This window comes from Hetaerina americana, unplaced genomic scaffold (assembly GCF_022747635.1).
Source record: "Hetaerina americana unplaced genomic scaffold, ioHetAmer1.1.p SCAF_18, whole genome shotgun sequence".
In the NCBI taxonomy this organism is placed as follows: domain Eukaryota; kingdom Metazoa; phylum Arthropoda; class Insecta; order Odonata; family Calopterygidae; genus Hetaerina; species Hetaerina americana.
The window spans coordinates 4928459-4951073 of record NW_027286741.1 but is presented as its reverse complement, the minus strand read 5'-3'; the positions used below and the strand labels follow the sequence as shown (position 1 = coordinate 4951073).

Below are 22615 nucleotides of genomic sequence, written 5' to 3'. Positions count from 1 at the left end.
GAAAAAATCGAAATATCTGGCGGAGAATGAGTTCAATTACTAGCTCCCAGAATATTTTAAAAGCCATCCTCCATTCTATTGGCATCCATACACACAATGCACTCCCTCGGCTGATATCAATCCGAGATCCCATTTATCCACAGAGGCGGACAAGGGAGTGAAGAAGTAAGGGAATCAACTCATGGGAGGGGAGGGAGGGGAGGATAGGGAGGATGGGGGGGAGGGCGAGGGAGGGAAGGAGGGATAACGCATTCCCACGCAACTCTCACAAATGGGATTTTGATTCGAGACCCTATCCTCGCTCCAAAACTCTCGCGGAAGGAAGGGATTTGCACAAGTCAACGGCGAGCCGCGCAAAACTCCGACGAAGGGACGCTCGGGCGGGAGGGACGGCAAATGAAGGCTTATTGTTCCATTTCAAAAGAGGCAGAAATCCGCGAGGAGAAAAGTTTGGGAGAGGGAGAGAGAGACGGGGAACATGGCAGCGATGAATGGAAGGGAGAAGACGGGGGCGTCCCCACGGTCAGTGCCGGGCGAATGGACGGCGACGGAAAAGAGGACGGATAGAGCTGCTAGAATGGGAAGGCGCCTTCGTGCGACAAAATAAATTTCAAGTCTGCGTCCTAAATCCTCATTTTTAATGCATTTAATTACCCCGAACACCTTTTACATTCACTGAGAATAGTCCATTGACATGGGTCGCGGTAGTACAGGGATAGAGCGTCGGAGCACGGACCATGGAGCCCGGATTCGAGCCTTTCGATTCGGAGCCTTTCACTGGGACCCCCCCACCCAAGCTATGGGAATTTTCGGATATCAGATCTTTTTGGGAAACCATAACCGGCACAGGGAAAGGAACTGGATCCCTTACCCTGATGTGTGAATTTCACACGCCGGATAGGGCTTAGTCCCGAGTGAACTCTATTCTCACCTACCAAACCGACCTTTGTGTTGATTATTGTGTTTATGGTTATAATCCTGTGAAGTGTACCCTTTAACACGGCGAAGAAATTCACCGAATGATATAACAGAGAAGTGCTTTGTATTGATTTCAACCACTATTCAACATGATGAAGTTTTCTCAGGTCTTCCACCGGGTCAGGGGTTCCATGTTGGCCAGACCCGGTGGAATACCCGAGAAAAATTTCATCAAGCAAATACGCCGGTTAAGTACCAGATCTTACTTCACTATTCAGCACTATAAAGAAATATGACTGCCGAACTATATTCTCTTTATTTTGAATGGCTTCATCGTTTTAAGGAGTCCGATTAAAATAAATTTTCTTCGGATAAAATAAATGGCAATGCAGAATTAACAGATTTCGTTCAAGGTATCCACTACACGCACGCAAACAATGAAGTAATAATTTTCCACGAAAACACTTTATGAGCACTTTATATCACGAACAAGTTGTTCAACTTGCACTGGTGCCCTGCGTCCGCCGCTGCCTTCCGGCGACTTGTGGAATATAATGTAGATGTAAATTAAAATATTATTGGACCATTGATCAAAGGGAAATATACTTAAAATCTAAGTGATTATGACATTTTTTCCATTGAGAATTTAATGGACGACGTATTTACATCTGTGCAATTTCATTCGACAGTTATTAGACCCGATGAGGAAATAGGGCATTTCTGTTAATTAAAAAACCCTTTAAATATTCAAGTCCGCTTTAGAGATGAAGTTTCGCCTAAGAGAATGCATGAGCTGTCTACTCGGGTGAAGGTTTGACCATGAAGAAATCTGAACTGAGAACAAATACGACTTATCTCACATGAAATATCTCTTGGCAGTAACTTTTATTACCGTTAACTGGATTGGAGTGACCTTGTTAATCACAGGGACAAGTGATTTCCATCCGATATAATTCCATATTGCTTAAAAAAATTGATCACTTTCTCTCCTACAGACATGGAAATATTACATTTATTATTCTAAGCAGAAATGTAAGATTGTTTGAACTGAAATAACCATGAGATAGACAGCGACGTAATGACGAGACAAATAGATGCTGCTCTGGGCGTAAAACAAAGTCGAAGGTTTGCGATATAAACTATTTGACAAGACTGGGATCATATTCAGCACTTAATGATAAAACGTACAGTAGTTAAGGCATAGGTTTAATGCTGAATTATGATATCTAAGATGCATCCAAGGAGAGACGAGCTAGGGACTTTTATATCCTTCTGAATTTTAATGAAACTTGTCAACAAGGAGTTGTGTGTAGCTTGTAGTAAAATAGAATATGGTGAACAAAAATCTTATAGGATATGATCCGGGGTAGATTTATGAGTCTGGAATGAGCGTGGTCCTATTGAAATAATAATGAATTATGAGGAGGCCAAAATGTATAAAGTCGTGTCATAAGATAACAATACGAAAATTTCGCGGGGAAGGTTGTTCACCCCAAGTGAATAATAATAGAAAAAACTGTTAAACGCTTGAATACAATAATAATAATAATAATAACCCTTAAGGAAAGATCGTTTGGGTAAGGACAATAAATGTAAACAGTGACCACATTCAATGATTTTTAGCTTTAGAAAAATGAATCATTTTATGCGTATGAAATGGATTGTTGTACGAAGGGCGTGAGTATGTGAGGAGAGTGTCACTGAAAAACATTAGGGCAAAGGTACACGCTGAATGCACTATGACCCACTGCTGTTTCCTTCACAAGTGGAACATGGAGGAGGGCAGGAAGATGAGAGAGGAAAGCGGGGTTGGAGGCGGAGGAGGGGAAAATGCAAGAGAATGTCGGCTCGGTTCCGTACTCTTGAGTGGTAAAGGTACTTGGAAAGCGAAAATTTTGAAGGACGCCCGGCATAGCTCGGCACGATTTGCTGCGGAGTGTGAAGAGATGTGGAAGAGGATTGGCGCCAGATAGTGCGAGTGCAGAGGAAATCGCGAGATGGGATGGACGTCGACTGAGGTCTCCGGAGAAAGCGTATAATGTGCCCAAGGAATATAACCGAGTGAATGCGAAGAAGGATGCTTCTCTCTCTCTCTCTCTCTCTCTCTATCTCTCTCTCTATCTCTTCGGAGGGAGATGCGTCCAGCCCTCTCCCTTCTACACCCTTCCCAAAACCCCACTCCATCTCCTGGCCGACGGTTTGCTTCTTCGTCCATTTCAATTCTCGCGCCAGTAATTTCCGTCGCGAGGGACCCACTCGGCCATACACCCATTTGGGACACATTCCAAACACTTCAATTAAAGGCGTTTCGTCGGAATTAGCGGAATTCGCCGGAATTAGCCAACAAAATCCAAGGAAATGGCATCTCATCCGGTGGCTTTATTTCGTTGAGAACCCATCGGCTCTCCACGGAGAACAAACGAAGCAAATCAAACTTGGGTTTGATTTCACAGCTGATGGTAAGTCTTTCTTAAGTAGAAACGAAAATTTACATTCAAAATATTATGATTACCAATTTTCATAAATTCTGGTAATGAAATAAAATATGTTTAAAACCTGAACTCGCAACTGAAACATCCTCCACTTATTCTATCAATTCCACAGCCTGGATCAGACCGACACCTTTGATTCTACTTTAAGATAGATAGATAGATAGATATGTAGATGAATAGAGGTCTTTATTTGGGCGAAATTGAGACCAAATGGTCCCTTCTTCCATTAAACCCATCGTCGTATAATATTATATTAGACATTAAATTTATAGTTACATTCATATGCACACGTAATTACACATAGACAGGCATAAATTCATTTAGAACAGATTTGCACATTGCAAAGAAAAAAGTATATATATATACACACAAATATATACATATATATGTATACACACACATACAAGCATAAACATACACAAACACACACACACACACACACACACACACACACACACATATATATATATATATATATATATATATATATATATATATATATATATATATATATATTCATATATATATATACATATTTATATATATATATACATACATATATATATATATATATATATATATATATATATATATGTATATACATGTATATATATATGTATATATATATGTATATAATTTTAGATATATATATTTTTTTATAAGGTAATCTACCGGTTAAGGTAGGTTTTTGGATGGACACAACTACAAACAAACAACATATTTCCCTTGCAAGGGTTTCGTGGGATGACGACCGCGGAAGCCTTGCCTCCCCCGCTGCCGGGCACGATAACGGCCGACTGGGCCCAGCCCCGTAGTTTCCAGGACTCAAAATATCTGTATAGTCCATCATGTTAATCTTGGGAATGATAGTTGAGGTGGTTTCCCGTTGCCTTCGTCAATGGTGTTTTTAACGTGACACCATCACTTACTGGCCGCCCCTCTGGGGTCAGACGCCATTGCAGCCGCCTCAATGAGGAACAGAGGCTGCGTGGACTACATTTCGTCTGGCTCCTAACCTTCGACCTATCTGGCATGGGTGACCCTACCAGGAGCAATTATTATTACTCCCGCCTGCACAGCTCTAGGGGTCATCGGAACGCAGAAGCCCTTCCACCACGTCAAGGTTGTAGTCCGGGGAGGGGATATATATATATATATATATATATATATATATATAAATATATAAATATATACATTGTGTCTCTATATTCTAAAAATCTACATCTGTGTTTATATATATATATATATATATATATATATATATATATATATATATATATATGTATATATATCCCCTCCCCTACATTATATATATATGTATATATATAAAATATATTTATTAATTATATATATATTGTATATATTATATATATATATATATATACACACATACATATTATTATTAGGTAATCTACAGGTTAAGGTAGGTTTTTGGATGGACACAGCTACTAAATAAAACATTTTGTGACTCCTAACAAAACACAAAATCTAGCATCCTACTCTATATTAGGTCCATCTTCATATCTGAGTACTTTCTTCCTCCCTTCATCCCGTCCAACATCCCTATCCTATTCATTCCCTTTCCTCGTTTGCCTAACATTCTCCCCTCAAATACAGTCTACAACATCCCGATGCCGGTCAATACCGCCTTTATCCACTTATCCTGCCTACATAGGATTTCTCCCAACAAACCCATCTGTTCGTCTACCATACCAAGTACTTCCTCATTTGTTTTCTTCTGTGTCCATTTCACCTTCTCCATTCTTCTTCCACGCCGTTTCCACGTTTCCACGCCGCGCAAAGCAACGTTCCATGTCCAACTTTGCGAAAGTCTTTCCCTAATATCCTTACTAAACGAGCTTCTCATCAACACTCTTCTCCTTGTAAAAGCCTCTTTGCCTACCGCAATTCTTCTCCTTATACCCTACTACTTTGACCGTGTTGGTCCAAACACTTCCAAGATACGTAAACTGTTCTACCTGCTCTAGTTTTACTCTCCTTTTTTTATGTTAAGCTTATCCTTTTCATCTCTAGAAAATCGCATAACCTTTGTTTTATTAATATTGATTCTCAACCCATACCTGTCACACCGAATTTCCAATTCACTCAGTAATGCTTGCAACTCCTTGGCTGACTGACACACTAAAGCTTGGTTATCAGCGAAACTAACTGATTTTATGAATTCCCCGCCCAATTTCATTCCTACCTCAAGTTCCTCCCATGATTCTTTAATCATTTCCTTTGCATGCAGGTTGAACAGCAACAGTAATAATGGGCAACTCTGCCTTAAACCTCTTTCTAACACCGCCCATCCGGACTCTCCGTTCCCCACGCACACTTGAGCAGTCTGAGACATGAACAGGTTGCGGATTAGCCTCCATTCCTGCCAATCTATTCCTATTTTCTGCAATATACTCATTAGTTTTTACCAATTCACTCTATCAAACGCTTTTTCGAAATCTACGAAACAGGCAAATACCTCCGGGTTGTGTTCTATATTCCTCTCTACCAATAATATTATTACCGCAATGGCATCACGCGTACCTCTCCCCTTCCTAAACCCAAACTGATTATCCCCTAAGTAATCATTTGCCCTTCTCCTTTTGCAAATGATTCTGAGAACAACTTTAGCTACGTTGACAAACTTATTGTCCTGTAGTCCTCAATGTTGTAGCCTTAACTTTTTCGGAATAGGATCTAAAACTGATATCACAAAGTCTCCCGGCCAGATTGCTTCCTCAGAGATACTACGAATCAGCCTCTTCCTCGCAAATTTTCCTAAACCTTTCAATAGTTCCGCGGGAATGTTATCCCACCCCACGGCCTTATTTAGTTTCATCTCACTTAATGCCCTTTCTATCTCATCGTCGAGTATGCCTGGACCTAAGCTATCTTTCTCTACATCTTGTTCTTTTTCTATGTCTAATAGGATCTTTCCTACGTCGACTATTATCTTATCCGCTTCATCTCTAACTGTTAGCATAGATCATCCTTTCTTACTTCGCGATGAAGATTTAGCTTTGCTATACAGCGCACCTTTTTCACCCTTCCTCTGCAGACTTTCCATATCCTCGAACTGCGTCTTCCACCATGCTTCTTTTGCTTTATTAGTGGCCCGCCTCAATTTATTGTTTATCTCTTTGTACTTCATTTTGCCTAACTCTGTATTCACATTCTTCCATTTTCTACGCTTACCCATCTTTGTAATCATCTCATCCGTGATCAAATGTTTTCCAGTCCTTTTAGCGTTAACGGTTCCCATAGTGTCTTTTGCGGCTTTGGAAAACTATTTCTTGATACTTTTCCATTTATCTTGGAGAGTACTAAGGTCTCTGCCACCCTCCATGATCTACTCTACCGCCCTTTGGTATTCCTTCTTTTTCAAACCATTTAATGCTTCTACATTCCATTTTGTAACTTGCCGCCCCTGACGTATCTTTTTGAAACGGACCCTTAATTTCAAAACAATTAAATTGTGATCAGAGTCCGCATCCGCTCCCGGGAAGCTGTGCGAATTAATCACACTGTTCCTAAATCTGTGTCTAATCAGAATATAATTTAGCTGATACGTTTCTGAGTCACCTGGCGTTTTCCATGTACACCTGCGTCTTTTGTGGTGTCTAAACCAAGTGTTGGTGATGACTAACCCGTCTCTTGCAGAACTCTACTGCTTTCTCCCCGCGGTCAGTCCTCGTGCCTAAACCGTAGTCCCCCAACTCATCACCATCTCTTCGTTCGCCTCCCGTCGCATTTCAATCAGCTCAATTCAATCGCTATCAATTGTGTCCCTGTGGGGACATACGCGATTATGTCCCCTAACTGATCGTATATCCTATCCACCTCTTCCTCGGTAGTTCGTCGGTTCTGCTTGGTGGTATATATCCCTGAATAATAACCAAGTTCGTCTGTTCTGCTTTTATTTCTACTAGTAATAATCTATCCATTACCTGCTCTATGTTGACTATGCTTCTTCCTACCTCTTCATTTAATACTATGGCAACCCCTCGTTGGCTCTCGTCCCCGCCGCTGAATATTATTCTATACTGGTCACTCCAGTAATCCACGTAATCCTTCCATCTTCCCTCGCATAGAGCTAAAATATCGATATTTCTCCTTTCCATCACTCGCTTAACAATCTCCAATTTCTGTCTTCATTATTGTCCTAACATTCTACGTCCCTATTCTAACTAATGTGGTCTTCTTCTCCTGCGTCATCTATCCTGCTGCTGCTGGTTTTCCCTTGCAATGGTTTCGTGGGATGACGACCGCGGAAGCCTTGCCTTCCCCGCTGCCGGGCACGACACACGACCGATTGGGCTGGGCCCCGTAGTTGCCAGGACTCAAAATCTCTGTTTTGTCCATCATTTAAATCTTTGGAATGATAATTGAGGGGGTTTCCCGTTGCCTTCTTCAATATTGTTTTTAACGTGACACTATCACATACTGACTGCCCCACTGGGGTCTGACGCCATTATTGCCGCTTCACTGAGGAACAGACGCTGCGTGGACTACCTATTTTATGTATGTATATATATATTTATATATATAGAGCAGCAACAAACAATATAGAATCACTTAAAAAGATCACTCACAGTGTTTTTCTTTACCATGTCGTCGGAATTTTTCGCCATCTTAAACGGAAGATAGAGAAGTAATTACTTCTCGCTGGCTAGAAATAGTGGGTATCGGGCAAATAAAATACCCGGGGCGGACAGAAAAGCTAAAAAGGGGAAGGAACTCCGACAATAAACCAATTATGGTAGTCCTGCAGAAGGAATCAGCGTGCAGGGGAGGGATACCCCAGTACCGGCGCGGATAGGGTGTGAGCAAGCGGGCTCCCAGGCGTCGTCATACAGCGACCGCAGTGTTGCACTGGTGGGTCACTCGGCCTCTATAGCATCTAATGCTACAAGTGACTCTAAAATGAACATTGAAAGCCAAACATCAGTTGAACGGGTGGAACACTTGGCCCTACATATTACAAGTGAGGAGGAGAAGAAACAGAACCTGCGGAATTTGGTGGAATTACATGGCGGCTTGCTGCAGGAGCTGAGCGAGTTTATTAGAGGAAAGACTAATGTCCATAAGGCCATCCAGAGTAAGGTGGCGAGTCTGAAATCCAGCTGGCTTCGGATGGCGGAGCTCGTCGGAGCAACGAAGGCTGTCGAATTGAAGGCTATAAGGTTTGTAACAGGTACAAGTACCACTTCTACGCAGACAAAGGTTGTGGAACATAAGGCTACAAGTTTGGTAACAGTTACACAGACCACATCTTCGCAGACCCCGCGCGAAGAACAAGATGTGCAGGAGAACAACACAGGGACTATGGAGGCAAAGGGATCTGAAAAAAGTCGGCCCGTAGTTACGGCAAAGAGCAGGAGAACTCAGCAGATGCCGCAGTTGGCGGATCAAGTGAAAAAGAGAAAAAAACAGCTAGAGGAGTATCCGCAGCTTGTAGCACAGAAGAGAGAGAAGGTGAATGGCAGGTACAGAGGAAGAAGAGGAATCCTAAAAGAAGGCCGAGCTAAAAAATCCGCAGCGGTCTACAAAACAGCGTAGAAGAGTCATGCCGAATTCGCTCATTGTTGAGGCGAAAGCCGACATGAGCTTCGCGGAAATTGTAAGTTATATAGAGAAAGACCAGACGCTGAATGATATGAGCACGTCAGTGCATAGGATCCACAGGATAAAGGGCGGCGGTTTGCCCTTTGTTCTCACGAAGGAGAGCACCGAAAGGGCGCCAGAACTGTGTTCTGTCATGGAGAAGGCTCTAGGTGAGAATGCCACCATCGATTGCAAGTTGCAAGAGCTTGAAGTTGAAATTAAAAACATGGACGAATTCAAGAGTAAGAAAGAAGTTTTGTAGGCCATCCAGCGTGACCTTGGCGAACACAGTGGCATAACGCTGTCATCGATTAAGTCCCAGAGGTTCACGTGCGACAGAACCCAGACTGCGGTCGTCTGCGGACTGGTGGCCAAGAAGCTCTTGGAGCTTGAGCACATCCGCATTGGATGGACCTCTTGCCGTATAAGAGAGATCGTGAGGCCCCTGAAGTGCTTCAAGTGCTGGGGCATTGGCCACCTGTCTAGGAACTTTAAAAGTTAAGCAGACAGGTCAAGATGCTGCATAAAATGCGGTAAAGAAGGTCACAAAATCGCGGAGTGCAAGGCGGTGCGCACTGTGCACTATGTGATGGCAAATGCGACAAGGAGCTTCCTAGCCATATAGCAGGAAGTAGTCGACACCTGGTGTATGTGCGGGCACTCCAGGTGGCCGTTAAGCTCAGGAAATGAGGTCACTACAGCTCCACCCCCAACATTGCAGGGTAGACCAGGATCTACTCAAGCAGACGGTGCGAGAGCTAAAGCCGGACCTGGCCATCCTCTCGGAACCCTACAGACATCTGGATACCCAACCTTGGGTGTTCGATGGAACTGGTAAGGCTGTGATCTGGTCCTGCGGGAGGTCTCCATTTCAGGATACTGGCTGCCAGTTGGATCAAGGTTTTTTGAGAGTAAAGGTCCAGGGTGTATATTTTTACAGCTGCTATGCACCACCCAGTTGGACTCTGGACGAGTTCCAGGATTTCCTCACCATGCTGGTTTCAGATGCAAATGGACGCTTCCCGGTAGCCATTGCCGGCGATTTCAACACATGGGCGGTGGACTGGGGCAGCAGGAGGACGAATGCGAGGAGGCAAGCCCTGCTTGAGGCTGGGTCAGCACTAGATGTGGTCCTGCTCAACACAGGTAGCGAGCCTACCTTCGTCAAGTGAGAGTCCTCATCCATAGTGGACCTCACCTTTGTGAGTAGTAGTCTAGTGAGGGGAGACCGTTCCTCGTGGAAGGAACAGGACATTTACACCCACAGTGATCATCGGGCCATGCTGTGGGAGATAAATAAGGACGCGAAGCGAGGGGCCAAACCACCAAGATCGAACTCGAGGGGCTGGAGGGCCAAGTTGTTTGAAGCTGATCTCTTTTGCGAGGCATTGGACACTCGTCCTGTGAACTATGGATACGCGACGGAAAAAGTAGAGGAGGTCATGCGAAGGGTAACTGAAGCATGTGATTTCACTATGCCGCGGAAGAAGAATAATGACCGTCGACCTCCGGTACACTGGTGGAGCGAAGGGATCGCAAGTCTTCGAAGTAAGTGTCACCGGGCCCGTAGACTAGCTAATCGGGCCCGAGGAAAGCCCACGTTCGCCGTAATGGAGGACAAGTTCAAAGACGCTAGTAGGGAACTTAAAAAGGCCATCAATGAAGTCAAAACCGAAAGCTGGAAAGAGCTTCTCAGTGAGGTTGACAGCGACCCGTGGGTAGTAGTAGTTTTTAGGGGAGGCGACCGACAGCTAAGGTCATTTGCGCCATAGGGGATGGACAGGAAAGGATGAAGGGTGGAGAGAAACTCGGCGTCGGCATTAGCCTACTCTTTACGAAAGGCGCCAAGGGGTCCGCAGCTTAACGTCCCATCCGACGGACGCCGTGCTCACTCAAAGTGCCCTCCACAAAGCACCTCAAGTAGGGATCGAGATACCTCTGAAAAATATTCAACACCGCCGGGATTTGAACCCGCGCCCTCAGGGTGGGAAGCCAGTACGTTAGCCCCCGCACCATCTCGATCCCCGCGACCCGTGGGGCAGGCCGTATAAGGTTGTCATGAGTCGACTGAAGAGCCAGCCGATGCCATCGCCTACCTGTCCAGAGCTGCTCAAGAGAACTGTATCAACTCTCTTCACTGAACAGAAAGAGGAGAGTTATTGCATCGAGGAGAAGGCAGACGAGGATATTCCAGCCATCACGGAAGAGGAAATGATCACTGCAACAACAAGGGTGAAAAACAACAAAGCTCCCGGCATTGACGGAATCCCGAACGTGGCCTTGAAGATAGCTATCAAGGCTGCACCCGTGATGTTCCTAGATGTGTATAGCACATGTCTCTAGGGAGACGGATAAATGGAAATGGCAGAGATTAGTTCTACTACCTAAAGGGAAAAAGCCTCCGGACGAACCATCATACGCTCTGTATGTTGCTGGAAAAGTCTTCAAACGGATCATCTATAACAGGATCGAGGAGGTCGTGGATCCTTTGCTGGCAGAAACCCAATATGGTTTTAGAAAATCCCGCTCTACGTTGGATGCGATGAGCAAGGTGGTCAATACAGCAAAAGAAGCAATATCAGGAAAAAGATATACAAGAGGCTCCAAGCAGTATTGCCTGATCGCCACTCTAGATATCAAAAATGCCTTCAATTCAGTGAAATGGAAGTGGGTCATGGAGGCTCGAAAGGAGTTTAATGTCCCATGGTTTCTTCGGAGGATAGTGGCGAGTTGCCTGCGTGAGAGGTTTCTAGTATACAACACGGAAGACGGACCGAAAATGTATAGAGTGACTGGGGGGTTTCCTCAGGGCTCAGTGCTGCGGCCACTCCTGTGGAACATCCTCCACAATTCGTTACTGCTGCGGAGACTTCCGCGCGAGGTGCGCCTCGTGGCATTCGCATATGACTTAGCGGTGGTAATTACCGTTAAACTTGTGGAGCAAGTCATCGCCATATTCTGGGAGGTTTTCTTTGTGGTCAAGAAATGGATGTCCTCTGTCGGACTGTCGGACTGCATTGGCAGAACATAAAACAGAAGCGCTTCTTGTTTCCACCAGAAGGCGGACCGAGAAAGTGACTCTTTACGCCGGTGATACCGAGCTCTAATCGCGGCCGTTCATTCGGTATCTTGGGGTGACCCTAGACACCAGGCTAAATTTCAAGGAGCAGGTGGGGCAAGTCAGCGGCAAAGGCTCTGTAGTGGCGACCGCACTGCAACGGCTTATGCCCAATGTTGGTGGTCCCAAGCAGAAAAGAAGACAACTGCTGGCATCAGTTATAACCTCAGTGCTCACCTACAGGGTTCGTCCGGAAAATAAGTGTACTGACTCCTGGGCTGGGCGCGCCGCTCCAGGCGCGCCCAGCACCGCTCTGACGGGCTGCGATTGGAGGGAGGTATGTTGGCAAGCGACGCTGAAAAAGGCAGTCGGCTCTGAGCTGTGGTGTATTGAGGAGCTCTGTTAACGCGAACCTCCACGCTCGACCCACGTCACGGAACGCGATGCCGAAGTTTTTGGAGCAGCGTTATTCCATCAAATTTGCGGTAAAGCTTGGGAAATCGGCTACCGAAACTGTCGGTATGATTAACCAGGCTAACGGGGAGCCAGCCATGTCCAGAAACATGATCTTTCGGTGGCACAAGATGTTCGTGGAGGGCAGAGAAGAGGTCGACGACGAGTCTTCGAGAGGTTCCCGATGATGCCTTCGCGGGAGCGTTCCAGGAATGGGAACGCCGCTGGAACAAGTGTATCGACTCACAAAGGTCCTATTTTGAGGAATATTAGCTTAAGATATGTAAAAGTGTAATACATTTTTTTTTTCCTGAGCTCAGTACACTTATTTTCCGGACGAACCCTGTATGGTGTACCCATATGGGCTGATGCACTGCTGAGGAAGGGGTATCGCAGGAAGGTAGCAGCGCCCTACCGGATTAGTGCTTTGCGGGTGGCAAGCGCTTTTCGGACAGTTTCCGAGGACGCCATAAACTTGATTTCGGCTATAGTACCAGTGGAGCTCCTGGCAAAGAAGAGGAAGAAGTGGTATGAACGGGAGAATTCGGGTGAGACCAGAAAAGAAGTAAGGGAAGACAGTGTTAAGGATTGGCAGAGATTGTGGGACACATCAATGAAGGGAAGATGGACACACCGGCCTATCCCAAACGTGGCGAAATGGGTAAACCACTCCCACGGGGAGCTCAGCTACTACCTCACGCAAGTGCTATCGGGTCATGGGTGTTTTCGGGCGTATCTGCATAAATACAAGCATGAGGATTCACCGTACTGCCCAACGTGCCCAGGAGTTGAGGAGAATGTTGAACAAGTGATTTTTGAGTGCCCACGGTTCAGTGCATCGCGCGACGCCCTTGTATCAAGGGTACACACTCAACTGACGCCAGAGGCCTTGGCGGAGCATATGTTGGCATCGGAAGCGACCTGGAGCGTGATTTGCGACTTGATTACCGCCACAGTGAAGGAGCTGCGCCGAGCAGAGCGCGCAAGGGGTTATACAATGGAAGCGTAAGTATAGTTATAGAGGAAAAGCTACGGCTAATGGTCTCTCCCGCGAAGTAATAAGCCACCAGCAGTACCGCGGGAGAAAATAAAGACCACAGCGGAAGAGACGAGGGGTTTTAGTCGGTGGGAGTCCGACACGAGGGACAGGAAACATGAGGGTTTCTTGTCTATCAGTGTATAAAGCATTTCCCCTGAACTCTTAAATAACATACATATATACACACATACATACATATATGCATACACATACCTACACCTATGCATGCGTATCCACACACACATACATACTCACATACACACATAAACATACATACATGGATGCATACACATATAGTACATAAATACATACATAATTATGCACACATACACCTATACATACATACATATACATATATTAATTAATAATACACCTACACATACACACATACTCAAATTAAATGACAGTGAAGATAGAGAACAATAAAATAAGGAAAGTCTAGGCAAAGAATGAGGTTTGTGGGAAAAGCTAGGGAGAGCGTGGCAATGCTCAACTAGTAAAAACCCACGCAGGAAAAACGAATTTATAATCTAAAAGTAACATTAAGGATTAAATTATAATCGTTGCTAAAACACGAAATCTGCACCATATGACAAAATGTCGACAAACTTTGCTTTGGTATGAATAGCAAATAACGATATCCACCTCAGTAAAATAAACATAATGTTTAAGGGTTTGCACATACAGGAATATCTTTAAGTGTATTCGTATCTCGTTTATGATAATCATGAATGCATGCATTAAAGAATCAAATGCCCAAAGTTTCATTCGCCATGGTCTGCGTTACGCTTAACTCATCGTAACATAGGACATCCACTTGAAAGGGGGTGACACCGCTGGTTCCTTCCTTCTCTTAAAACCGTCAATAGAGTACTTTGCAAGCACTCCACCACGACTTCCCAATCACTTTTCCGTCCATGGTCATAATATTTGAAACACAGAAGACAAGCTGAATGAATATTTACGTGAAAAAATATTTCATTAACACACCGCAGCCTTTGCAGTCACTCCTTGAAAACGTATTTCGTCTTCAAAAACCAGCTTTTCTCGTAGAATAAGAAAACCACTGACAAAACTTACTAATTATTTAAAACGCTATTATTTGACTTAGCGATTCTGATTCTTGAAAACCGCCTAACCTTCAGTTTTGTTTAAACGTGTTCTCTTCTCCTCGCACTGAATTTCCAATTCACTCATACATGCTCGAACATCCGTAAACCTAACTTATTTCCTGGATTTCCCGCCGACTTTCATTCCTATATCCGTTTATTTCCGCGGATCTATAATTATTTCCTTTGAATCTACGTTGGAAATAACGGTAATTATAGGGAATCTCTGCCTTACCCCTGTTTCTAACACTGCCAATCCTGACTCTCCATCCCCCACTCGTACCTGAGCTGTCTGCGACATTACGTTTTGCGGAAGCGATTCTTATTGTTCAAGTCCAACATTGTTTTCCTGTGATATATTAATATTCTACTAAATTCATTATAGCTAACGCTCTGTCAAAACACACGAAGCAAATTCAAAATTCCTGGTTGTACGAATATTCTAAGCTCCTCATGTTCATTGAGGGTTTATCTCAGACTTCTATGTCGGATACAAAAACACACGATTGGCATCTTTGCAATAGGTTCCATCTTCTTTTAGTCTCATTCTTCGCAAAATGCGTTTCCATCACATAACTAGTAGAAATTGAGTGAATCTTTGTGTTCTTTCTTGCGAATTTTTCAAGAATCTGACGGCCTTTCACTGTGTCTGATTCGATTCTGTAGTCTGTGTTTTTCGAGCTGGATCCCATATGTCCCGTCGCATACTCAACTACTTCGGGGCTAGTTACAGACATATAACACATACTCACTTTCTCAACGCTACTTTTCTTACCTATACTTTAGACAAACGCCCGATTATTTATAGCCTCTCGACAAATAGTGCGTTTTTGTTTTCCTCGTGTAAAATCGGATTCAATTGTAACACCGAAGTATTTTTCGTAGCCTGCAACGTTCATCAGAACACCTCCAAGTTTAAAAGTTGGGAGAGCCACGTCGTATTTCTCTTATTAAGAAGGGCATAACCGTACGTTTTTAGTATTTCAATTCAAACTCTACTATACATACCACTTCTTGAATGCTGTAGGCCAATATTTAGTATTTACGATACCTGTCTTCACTATTTCGAATATATTGGTGCCGTCGGCAAACTATCTTCTTTTTTATATTTTTGAGGAGATATCATTAATGTAAATACTAAATCGCAAAACACATGGTTGGATTTTGACTCTTCTATCACTAGTGTTTCAAAGCGGTTAGTAAGGAAGCCCTGAATCCAATTTATCACATTATCCTCAACTCCGCACCCTCGCATCGGGTGCTTCAATTTGGCGCGAGAAAGTTGGTCAAAGGCCTTTTCAAAATTACAGAAAATGATTTCCCCTCAATCACACGTTTCCACCGATTATCAAATGCTGTGCATAAAAAACACCAACTGCGCTTCACGATATTTTTGCTCTCAGCATGTGTTATTAGCTGAATTATTAGAGAACATGAGTACCGAGCCCTCCCCGGACTACAACCTTGACGTGCTAGAAGGGTTTGTGCGTTCCGATGATCTCTAGAACTTTGCTGGCGGGAGTAATAATAATTGCTCCTGGAAGGGTCACCAATGCCAGATAGGTCGAAGGTTAGGAGCCAGACGAAAGTTAGTCCACGCAGCGTCTGTTCCTCAGTGAGGTGACTGCAATGGCGTCTGACCCCAAAGAGGGGCGGCAAGTAAGTGATGGTGTCACGTTAAAAACACCATTGACGAAGGCAACGGGAAACCACCTCAACTATCATTCCCAAGATTAACATGATGGACTATACAGATATTTTGAGTCCTGGCAACTACGGGGCTGGGCCCAGTCGGCCGTGTGTCGTGCCCGGCAGCGGGGGAGGCAGGGCTCCCGCGGTCGTCATCCCACGAAACCCTTGCAAGGGAAAACCGGCAGCAGCAGAGCAGAAGACGAAGGAGAAGATGGCCACATTAGTTAGAATAGGAACGTGGAATGTTAGCACAATGATGACGACAGGGAAATTGCACAATGCGAAACGAGAGATGGAAAGGGGAATTATAGATATTTTAGGTCTATGCGAGGTAAGATGGAAGGATATTGAAAATGATCAAAGAGGCATGGGAAGAACTCGAGGTAGGAATGAAAGTGGGCGGGGAATTCGTAAAATCAGTTAGGTTTGCTGATGACCAAGCTTTAGTTTGTCAATCAGCTAAGGGGTGGCAAGCATTGCTGAGTGAATTGGAAATTCAGTGCGACAGGTATGGGATGAGAATCAATATTAATAAAACAAAGGTTATGCGATTTTCCAGAAAGAAAAAGGCTAAGCTAAACATTAAAATAGGAGGGCAAAAACTAGAGCAGGTAGATCAGTTTACCTATATCGGTAGTGTTTTGGACCAACACGGTCAAAGTAGTAGGGACGTAAGGAGAAGAATTGCGCTAGGCGAAGAGGCTTTCACAAGGAGGAGGGAGTTGATGACAGGGACTTTGAGTAAGGATGTTAAGAAAAGACATGTAAAAACTTTGATATGGAGCGTAGCTATGTACGGTGCGGAAACGTGGTCATTGAAGCAGGGGGATAGACGTAGATTGGAGGCTTTTGAAATGTTTGGTGTGGAGAAGAATGGAGAAGGTGAAATGGATAGAGAAGAAAACAAATGAGGAAGTACTTGGTATGGTGGGCGAAGAGAGGGGTTTGTTGGGAGAAATCCTATGGAGGCAGGAAAAGTGGCTGAAGGGGGTATTGACCGGCAGTGGGATGTTGAAGACTGTGATAGAAGGTAGAATGTTGAGCAAAAGAGGAAAGGGAAGGAACAGAATCGGGATGTTGGACAGGATGAAGGGAGGAAGTAAGTACTCAGAGCTGAAGAGGGACCTAAGGTCGAGTAAGATGTTGCGTTTTGCTAGGGGTCACAAATTATTTAATTTGTAATAATGGCTATCCAGAAACCTACCTTAACCGCTGGATGACCTTACTGATTGATGAGTATTGAGGGATTCTTCAATGTCGGTAAAAATTATACTGGAATGTTTAAAGATTTTAAACGAGGCGATGGAAATCGGCCGTTTATTACTGGGATAATGTTGATTTCCACTTTAAAAGATAAGTGCGTCGTTAGCCAGTTAAGAGGGATTATGCCTTTCAACATCGAATCGTTAAATGTTTATTCAAATAAGAGCGGCACTATTTCGGGAGCGAGCCCTTTTTCAGTGCTCTTGAGTAAATGTCCTCTGGTCCAGGGAATTCGTTTAGCTTGTTTGTTTTAATATGAAGGATATCCTGCGCGTAATCATGTTAGCATTCATCTTTCTGATGGATTATATCGGTTCTTCACTTGCTGTGCTTACGTCGATAGTATGGATGCTTTGAAAGGAATTATTTAGAAAAACCACGGGTAATATGGACAGCTTATCCCGGTGGAGGAGGAGACGATAGGGGTTTATTCATTTCAGGAGTAAATTAGCGCGGCACCAATTATGCTAGTAAAATATTTCCATTTATTGAAGATTACTTATTTATATCACAATAATTAGAATCATTTAATGGGATGCACCCGTACATTCCATCAATTCTGCGAGTGCACAGAGCAGGAGACTTTATTTTAAAGATTGCTAAGAAGCCATTCTGGTTAAAGTTTAGGCGGATTCAACAGCAAAGCATGCAAAAGCGCCCGACATGTTTAAGATAAATTTAAAATAGCTGAATAACTTGTGATAACACGGGATTGAGGCCAGCGTTCTTTATATTATCCGAGTTCTGTTTCTTTGAAAAAGTAAAGATGAATTTAACGAGACATGAACAGATGCTGAAACCTACTGCAGGTTTTAGGACCTACTTCCGTCACCTGGCCATCGCCCACCATGAGGATCGGAGGACAATGTCTTAGATTTGGACGAGAGATTCCATCGAGGAGAAATCAAATCGAATACCTGTTCAATTAAATCATTCGTCTCGCGCAGCTATTATATGATGTGAGAAACATGATGTCGTTAGTAACTGGAAGTTTAGCTAAATCGCAGAGGGAGATCCTCTCTTCTTACCTTTGTCATATGAGGCAACAAGGTGCACTGAGGGCACCAAGTAGACCAGGAGCAGCAGCACCACGGAGAGCAGGGGAAGAGGGTATGGGGAGACCACCACGGATGCACGCATCTTGAAGGCGGCAATGGAGCCTGTGGAAACACGGAGAGAAAGAAATTAAGCGAGAATAATTAAAAAAGTTTTAATGCCAACGGGATAGATCCCAAACAAAATCAGTCACCGATTAATCCACATTTTCTGTCAATTTTAATATACCTAGGCCTAATATAGTAATGGAAGAGATTTGTCTTAGACGCAAAATATCACCGCAGCCATTTCCTTGTTTGAATGCCAATAAGAAGACTGACCTTGCAAATGATGATACTCTCATCGCTCGAGGAAATCACTTACACTTCCTTTAGTCACCGTTTTTGGATTTTGCTGCCCATGAACCGATGATCTATGTTGGCCACAAAACATTCCTCATCTGAAGTTGGACTCTATGCACGATTGAGTCCCTCTCTCTCGCGTCTCATCCCAATGGCCGAGTTTACCGATATGATTTGGGTCCGCAATAATTCCCTCCTCGTCGTAAGAACACGAGGTGTCCTCCACCTTTCCAAAAGTTACTCATTCCTGCTCTCTGCGAATCAAGCAAATCCCAACCTAATTTATGTAACACAACCGCCACTCTCCCTGTTTGTCGCGGTTTTTAGCAAACCTAATAACTTTTCTTTGAATCTTTTCAACTTCATTCATTAAAGCTTCCCCTCATGGATAACAAATATTTTTTCCTCATTTACCGAATGTCATGAATGTGGAGCGTATTCCATCCCTCTTACCATTTCATTTTAATCTTTCCTAAAATTCATCCAACGAAACTTCTTCATGACTGAGACAGGATATTCTTCTAGTATGGGCACTACATGTAATGTTACATTTCAGCGTAATTTTGACCTATTCTCTTATGCTTTACTTGATACCATCTATTTTACAATTTAGAATTTGTTCATCTTGGCCTTATTCCAAATCTTCCATCCTGTATATTTTCTGATATTTAACTCTATTGTACAAATTCCTCACACCACTCCAACATCTCAGAAGATAACTCGCTATCTGCAGGTATCCTTATTTCTCCATTTATCATCGTTCCATCTTCAGATAACCTAAGATTGGTGCTTACACGGGAACCTGGTTTGTTAGTGTTTATGGAGAATATTAGAGGCCCTTTTAGAAATTTCCCTGTAACTTTAATGAATTACATTGTGTCCTAGTGAACTGGACTCATACGCGACTACTTTTTGTGCACAGCAATATAAAAACACCATAATCCATTTGCTTAATTTTTTTATTCATTTTAAGTGTCCTAATATGTATATCAACATCTCGGGAGCGTCCCTGTCAAGTAATTTCTTTAAATCTTAAGTATCGCAACCACTTGTGCATATCCCACCACCGCTTTCATGATATCATGATTAAATAAGTCCGCCTCTGTTGATGCTAACCCTCGCATTTGAAGGCACGCGATTTGGAGTGCTATCGTTTAGTGACGCCTAGAATAACCAGTATGTGAGAACTGGGAAACCAGATGTCTCTGGTAAAATCGACGCCAGCGCTTTTAAATCTTCAAGTTTGAATGGGATTTAACAACGAATCGGCCGGCCGTGGCCTCCTCCATTTGCAGGGGGCCTCTTCCGGTCCATTCTCAGCCTCGTTCTTCGCTTGCTTTCATCCCAGGACGGTGGCGGAGGGCCCGAGCCTCGATCGGGTGTGCGGCTAGGGTCCCGTTGTACCGGGTCTCCTTCGGCGGTGCCCTCCATCCTTTGACTAACACGTGCTTCGAAATACCTTTCCCCACATCCGTCTACCCGAAATTATTGATGACCTAACCGCCTTCTCCCATTATTTCACCCGGTGGCGGCGGGGGTAACGTCATCGCCAGTCAATCCAGAGTACTCTCCATGCGTTGCTATGCTCTTATTCCATCTTCTTTTCCACTGTTTAAAGCACCCTTAAAAAGTTCTAGGGCATTAGGCTTTGTAGCTTACTCGTCGTTTCTTGCTTTAGTGTGTCTTCCACATATTCCCAGTGATGTCCCCTCATCACTTTTTTGCATCTTAGGGGAACAGGAAATAATGGCAGGGGGCGAGATCTGGCGAATAAGGAGGATGATCAAGAATGGTGATTGAATTTTTAGCCAGAAACTGGCGAAAAATCAATGCTGAATGTGCAGATGCATTGTCATGGCGAAGCATCCATCCATTCATCGCCTTGAGTCAAATTTGGTCGCACACGACGCACGCGATCTCTCAAACTCTTGAGAACTCTAAGGTAGAACTCAGCTATTTATTGTTTGTCCTTCGGGAAGAAATTCATGATGAACAACACCTTTGACATCAAAGAAAACCGGGAGCATTACTTTGATTTTCGATCGGCGTATTCTTGATTTTTTTACAGTATTTCCTCTAAAATTTGATTTTGATTTGTTGCTCCGTGATTTCGTCAATTACCATTATAGACAAACCGCAACAACAAGAGTAGCAGAAACTAACATAACAGGCACCACGCGCACAGCTCGACGATCCGTCAAGCACAGACGGCTGCTCATTGGGTCTCAGGCAACTAGCGTCGCTAATGGGTGGGGCTATAGTCCGCGTCATGGCCGCCAGATTGCCCCAGTGGGTGTATTTATTGGGCAGACGTATGTATGAATAGAGGTAGGATGGAAGAAGGAACTATTGAGTCTCAATCGCACCTCAATGAAGTCGTAAAATAAATAAACCTTTTCATGTTTCCTCTTCCGTCGCTTCCATTTCCGCCGCCACCTCACCTGGAGAGCCGGCGATCATTTCGGCTCCCAGCCACCGAAATGGAGGGAGGCTTCAAGAAACGGCGACTGCAGCGCCCCTTGCTTCTCCAACATCCCGCTATGCGAAACCTCAGTGACCAACAGCACGCGTATCACATATTCCATTTAAATTACGTACAGAACTAGCAAGAATTAGAATTAATAATGGGTGTGGGTTGCCACTTGAGTTTCCATGTGGCGCCGAGGGAATAATTATGGCGCCAAGCTTTATATCGGTAGATTCGACCACCGGCATATGATATAAGAGATGGACATCGGTTCACCCAGATTCAATCACTCGTTCCTCCTTCTAACGATACGAAACCAATGCAAAATCGAACTCAAGAACCCTAATACATATATATTAATATTTGCTTGGGACACACATTTTAATCTATTTTATTCAATTATTGATTGATTAACAGGAAATGGTTGTGTGTAGTCTGACGAGCGTTTTTGTATATGATCTATTTTTAATTCAAATGCATGTGTTGGCTCAGAGTGGTGCAGTCGGGGTTAGTGCCCTGCCAGCATCCTTCCCCCGCCTCACGCCCCTGCATCGGCTCCTTTCCATTTATTGTGCAGATGCTGACCACAAGACACTCACAATGCGGCTTTCAATCGCCACTAAAATCGCGATCCAACCATTTCAGTACGAATCTTCAGGAGGGCATTCAGGAGGGTCGGCGGAAATTTCGATCTGCTTCGACTTTGGGACAAAGTTCTTTTGACACTCGGCTGAACCATTGTTTGCGGTATCCATTCCTTTTCACCTGGCGAAGATGTTCAAGCAAACCATTATCGAGAGGCAATCAAACTAAGCGCAGCGAACTTTTCTCTACCCCTGCCCCACTCTGACTTTGTTAGCAAAAATAACACCCCAACAAAGTGGGGGGAGGTGTTGTCAATAATTTTGAACTAGAAGGCAGAAAGAAGCGTAGTGCAAGCAAGTTATACGATATTATTACCATAAATAAAGGCTGAAAAATTAGAATTAGTCATTGTACAGTTCTATCTGCCTACAAGTAACCGAAAAGAGAAAGAAAAGAACATCAATTAAAGGAGATGATTATGGGCGTTCCCAAAACAAAATACATATTAAAGATGGTGGATTGGACTGCGACGATAGAG

The 22615-nt window shown here is 43.8% G+C and overlaps 1 protein-coding gene across 1 annotated transcript in view; it reads right to left on the bottom strand.

Annotated features, from left to right (window-relative positions):
* The window catches only part of LOC139687203 (uncharacterized), a 270420-nt gene that overhangs the window by 177500 nt on the left and 70305 nt on the right, over positions 1-22615 (bottom strand). The window contains exon 3 of the mRNA XM_071584325.1: positions 18657-18788. Coding sequence (XP_071440426.1) covers positions 18657-18788 — 132 coding nt within the window. The remainder of the gene's footprint in view (positions 1-18656; positions 18789-22615) is intronic.